The sequence below is a fragment of the Chrysochloris asiatica genome, unplaced genomic scaffold, assembly GCF_000296735.1.
Source record: "Chrysochloris asiatica unplaced genomic scaffold, ChrAsi1.0 scaffold00446, whole genome shotgun sequence".
NCBI lineage: Eukaryota > Metazoa > Chordata > Mammalia > Afrosoricida > Chrysochloridae > Chrysochloris > Chrysochloris asiatica.
In genome coordinates, this window is record NW_006408964.1 from 36,101 (window position 1) to 41,519 (window position 5,419).

The 5,419-nt window shown below is 42.5% G+C and overlaps 1 protein-coding gene across 1 annotated transcript; it reads right to left on the reverse strand.

The window, feature by feature from the left end:
• Nucleotides 1-1,056: 1,056 nt before the first annotated feature.
• On the reverse strand, nt 1,057-5,330 carry LOC102822305 (zinc finger protein 85-like; the record flags this gene model as incomplete). Its single annotated transcript, XM_006877235.1, has 3 exons — nt 5,290-5,330; nt 1,573-2,292; nt 1,057-1,320 (listed from the first exon to the last, which is right to left on the reverse strand). Coding segments are annotated over exons 1-3 (1,025 nt in total), but the record flags the coding sequence as incomplete, so codon positions are not given.
• Nucleotides 5,331-5,419: the final 89 nt, after the last annotated feature.

Below are 5,419 nucleotides of genomic sequence, written 5' to 3' on the forward strand. Positions count from 1 at the left end.
AAGCTTCCTGTGAGAACTGCTAAAGAGTGAGGGTCCTCCAGAGAGGAACTCATAAACTTGGGGCTTGATTGGGATTAGACCTTGGGGTACAGTGAGAACGAAGCAGGAGGATATGCATACTTATGTGTATATAAGATACAAAACCAGTTCTCAGAGACAACTCAATTGATGGGCACCCCATGTGTATCATAGTATGATTATGCCTCATTGGTTCTCAGTGGATGGTTTCTCATAAGTAGATTCCCACTCATGGTGCCCCGTGTGTGTCAGAGTAGAACTGTGCTCCACAGGGTTCTCAGTGGATGGTTTCTCATTAGTAGATCCCACTCATGGTGCCCCACAGGGTTTTCAGTGGATGATTTCTCTTAAGTACATCCCACTCATGGTGCCCCGTGTGTGTCAGAGTAGAACTGTGCTCACCGGATTCTCTGTGGTGGATTTTTTCATAACTAGGTCACACGATCATGCCTTTTTTTATGTCAGAGTAGAACTGTGTGAGGGCTGAATAAATGGTTTCTCACACTCCTGACATTTATAGGGCCTCTCTACATTATGGAATCACTTGTGTGAACTGTATTGTGAGGCAAATCTGAAGGCTTTCCCACACTCCTTACATTCATATGATTTCCCTCCACTGTGTACTCTTTATGTGAAAGGAGGGTTAAGTGATGATTTAACATTTCCCCACATGATGAGGCTTTCTGCTCCCATAAAGATTTCCAGCCTCGGAAACCCTGTACAGGATCCCTATAAGTCGGACCCGACTCCACAGCACATAACCACCACCACCACCATCGCATTCCTTACTTTCATAGGGTCTTTCTCCACTGTGGATATTTCTATGTGATCTGAAACTTGAGAAATGGGTAAACCTTTCCCCTGATTCCTTACACTCATAGGGTCTCTCCACTGTGGATTCTTCTATGTACTGTAAGGGCTGAGGCTCTTGTAATGGCTTTCCCACACTGCTTACATTCTTAAGTTCTCTCTCCACTATGAATTCGCGTATGTATACTGAGGGAAGAGGAACATGTAAAGGTTTTTCCACATTCTTGCCACTCATAAGGCTTCTCTCCACTGTGGATTCTTCTATGTTGTATGAGACTTGAGGACTGAAAAAAGGCTTTCCCACACTCCTTACATTCATAGGGTCTCTCTCCACTGTGGATTCTTCTATGTCTTCTAAGGTGTGCAGGTGTTCTAAAGGCTTTCCCACATTGCTTGCATTCATAGGGCCTCTCTGCACTGTGGATTTTTCTATGTCTTGTAAGGTGTGCAGTACTTCTAAAGGCTTTTCCACACTCCTTACATTCATAGGGCCTCTCTGCACTGTGGATTAGTCTATGTATTTTAAGGTGTGAGGTGCTTTTAAAGGTTTTCCCACAGTGGTTACATTCATAAGGCCTCTCTCCACTGTGGATTATTCTATGTACTGTAAGATGTGAGGTTGTGTCAAAGGCTTTTCCACATTCTTTACATTCATAGGGCCTCTCTGCACTGTGGGTTTTTCTATGTCTTCTAAGGGTTGCAGTTGTTTTAAAGGCTTTCCCACATTGCTTGCATTCATAAGGCCTCTCTGCAATGTGGATTATTCTATGTGATTTAAGGTGTGATGTTCTGCTAAAGGCTTTCCCACACTCCTTACATTCATAAGGCTTCTCTCCACTGTGGATTAGTCTATGTGCTGTAAGATGTGCGGTTATTCTAAAGGCTTTTCCACATTCTTTACATTCATAGGGCCTCTCTCCACTGTGGATTGTTGTATGTGTTCTGAGGCTTGAGGGTGTTAGAAAGCCTTTCCCACACTCCTTACATTCATAGGGCTTCTCCGCACTGTGGATTCCTCTATGTGTTGTAAGGTGGGAAGTTGTTTTAAACGCTTTCCCACACTCCTTACATTCATAAGGCTTCTCTCCACTGTGGATTATTCTATGTGTTCTGAGTCTTGAGGGTGTTAGAAAGCCTTTCCCACACTCCTTACATTCATAGGGCCTCTCCGCACTGTGGATTCCTCTATGTATTTTAAGTTGTGAAGTTGTTCTAAACGCTTTCCCACACTCCTTACATTCATTAGGTTTCTCTCCATTGTGGATTATTCTATGTCCTGTAAGATGTGTGGTTGTTCTAAAGGTTTTCCCACATTCTTTACATTCATAGGGCCTCTCTCCACTATGAGTTTGCATGTGTCTACTGCAGTGTGAGGACCGTCTGAAGGCTTTCCCACATTGCTTACATACATAAGGCTTCTCTCCGCTGTGGATTCTTTTATGTGCAGTCAGTTCTGAGGTACACCTAAAAGTGTTCCCACAATCCTTACATTCATAAGGCCTCTTTACATTGTGGACTGCTTTATGTCTCGTGAGCATTGAGATGCGGCTAAAGGCTTTCTCACATTGATTACATTCATAGAGCCTATCTCCACTGTGAGTTTGTAAATGTTGACCCTGCTGTGAGGAATCCCTAAAGGATTTCCCATACTCTTCACATTCAAATGGCCTCTGTGCACTGTGAGTTCCTATAAGTTCAGGGAGGAGTGAAGCTTCACCAGAGACTTTCCCATACTCCGTATATTCATGCGGCCTGTCTCCACTTATCTTATGTTTATGAGTATTTTTCCCACCATGAGTGCTCACAGGCGTGGTCAGGTGAGAAGGACACCTGCAGTCTTCTCCACAGTCCGAACACTGACAGGTACTGCTTCCAGTGTGAGCTCTACTCCGATTGTTCTCTAGGGAATCATCCAGGAAGGCTTCTCCATACTCACAGCATTCAAAAGGATCTACTTCTGTGGGATCTATTTGGTGCACAGAAAGACCAGGAATCCGGCTGCAGGTTTCCCCACACTGGTTGCATTCAGAATGTTCACATAGGTTCTCGATTGCACCAGTTCTGTTAAAAACAGGTAGTGTAAATGTAAACCAATGGTGTCCTCTGCAAACTACTCCATTTTCAAAAAGGAGACAAGAAAAAAAAGTCAGTTATCATGTTGGAAACAAATGTTGTCACATGACAGCATTACCAAACACAGTGAACGTGCATGTCTTTTTCCTGAATTGTCTCAAGATTCATCTAGGACAGCAACTACCATTGCCATCAATGTGTGAGACTTCCTGCTCATTGTGTCCAAGTGAAATATACTTTAAATATTTCGCTGACTAATACTTACGAAAACATTCTTATGTGAATTTTCATGGAACCCATCGTTTTACAACCAGGAATATACACATATACATATACACATGGGTCCTGATGAAGGATTAACACTAGGCAGCAAGCTAGATTGGACCTACAAAGTGGAACGACTTCATGGCACGGAACAACACGTACTCCTTGGAGAGTCAACAAAGGGTTGCTAAAAGTCAGAACTGACTCGGCAAACACAACACATACACATCAGTAGGCTTCAGGGATTCAAATCACTTTGGAACGACTCAGCCATTTCCAACATAAATGAGGAAAAGTGTCCAGATTGTATAGCAATCAAAACTGTTGCTTACTAGAATTTCATTTGATGAAGAAACAATCACTGGTACTGCATTCAAGGATGGTGAGCAAACCACCAATATGAATGGTATCGCTCTACACACTCCTGCAACAATCCAAACACCTGCATGGATACCAAGATTCTTACATCACAGACCGGGTATGTTGTAGGACTCTGGAGATCAACAAACATTTAAAACTGCGCAGCCTGACGCCATATCTGAATGGCACACTACTGACGGTTTCTTAATTGACTCACAATTTAAAAGGAAAGAGATTTAACTGTTGGGAAATGCATATGCAACCTTCGTTTGTCCAGCAATTCCTCAATCATAATTGTTCACAGAATGATGCAATTGAAAGACGATGGAGTTCTCCATGAACTATTTGGAGCCCCCTCATTTCAGTGTATTTTGATGTTATGACACCTCCTGAGATTTTGTGAAGCACTAACTTCTGTTGTTTCACACTCACCTCAAATGTTTCCCTTGGTTGTCAAGGTGATCCTTCCAGCCATGTGATTTCTTGATTGCACCTGCGATGCATAATAACCACACTCCGTACATTCATAGGGCCTGTTATATTTCAGATATTGCATAATTAAATGCTCACTGGGAAACTTTTCTCCATCATTAATGTTTCCAGTCATTGATCCAATCATTCAGGTTAAAGTCCATAATTAGAACTAAATGGGAATGATTAGAGGAAACAGAGGTTCCTAGTAAAAAAGACTCAGCCCCATTTTGCTATTCCAGCACTTTGACAAGTGTTAAAATCCAATTTACTAGGAAATACTTCTATCAGAATGGAGAGGGACAGTAACATACACAGGTATCATTAGGAGAGCTAAGTAGAAAGGAATTAGACATACCACACATGTAACGTTACAAAGGGAAGGGGTCTCCGTGTCCACAGGTGCTAAAGGACAACTAAAATCAACAGAGTAAGTTCAGGTATCTGGGAAGTTTTGTCTGCAAGCCAAAAGAAACTTTTAGAAGCTAATTGATTTCCTTCATTCGTGGGCTAAAATTACATTTCCTTGGGCTTCCTGACACATGGGCCTCAGTGACTGTGATTTCCAGTCTCCTCAGATTTTTCCTTAGCTTCTCTGAGAAAACAAATGGGTAGAGCTACCAAGGAGCTCAGGAGTCCCAGTGCGGTGATGTAGGAAAAATCCCCCAGTCACCTCTAGGAAAATGTACACAAGTTCCCTCAGCATTGAAACCAAGGTGATGACACTTCACAACATGGAGCTCATGGAGAAATGTACATCGCAAGGAAGACCTTGATGACCAATGAAAGATTCCTTGTCACCAAGATAGTACTCTGTTCTCTAGAAGCTCTGATGATTGAGAGATGTGAGTTTATCTGCATCAAAATCATGACATCAAACTTGCCAGAAACCCAATAAAACTCTCACAAAGGCACCCACAGGACAAGTCTCTCAGTGCATGAAAGTGTCCCTTGAAGTCCATGCTATGCTGATGGAACTTAAAGAGGCCCAAGGCTTATTTTATTCACAAGAGAAATGAAAGCTCAATTTAGTGCTCAGAGCTTTGTATGACGGGAATCCTGGATACATGAGCTCTATATAGAAGGGGACCATGCCTTTTATTTTACAGGGTGTTCCCATTGCTCATTCCATATAAGCAAGCACAGTTGATGAGTAAAATATTTTTGTTCACTAAAGGAATAAAAAAAAGAAAAAGGAAGATGCCATTCATACCGACTGAAGCCAGGTTTCTCAAGGTTTCCATCATCACGTCTCTGTAGAGTTTTCTCTGAGCAGGATCCAGCAAATCCCACTCTTCGTGCGTGAAGACCACAGCCACATCTTCAATGATCATTGTACCCTAAAACACCCCACACATTCTCCGTCAGCAAGGCAGCACAGACTCCAACATGTCTAAGAACAAAAGGTGAGGCTGCCATTCCT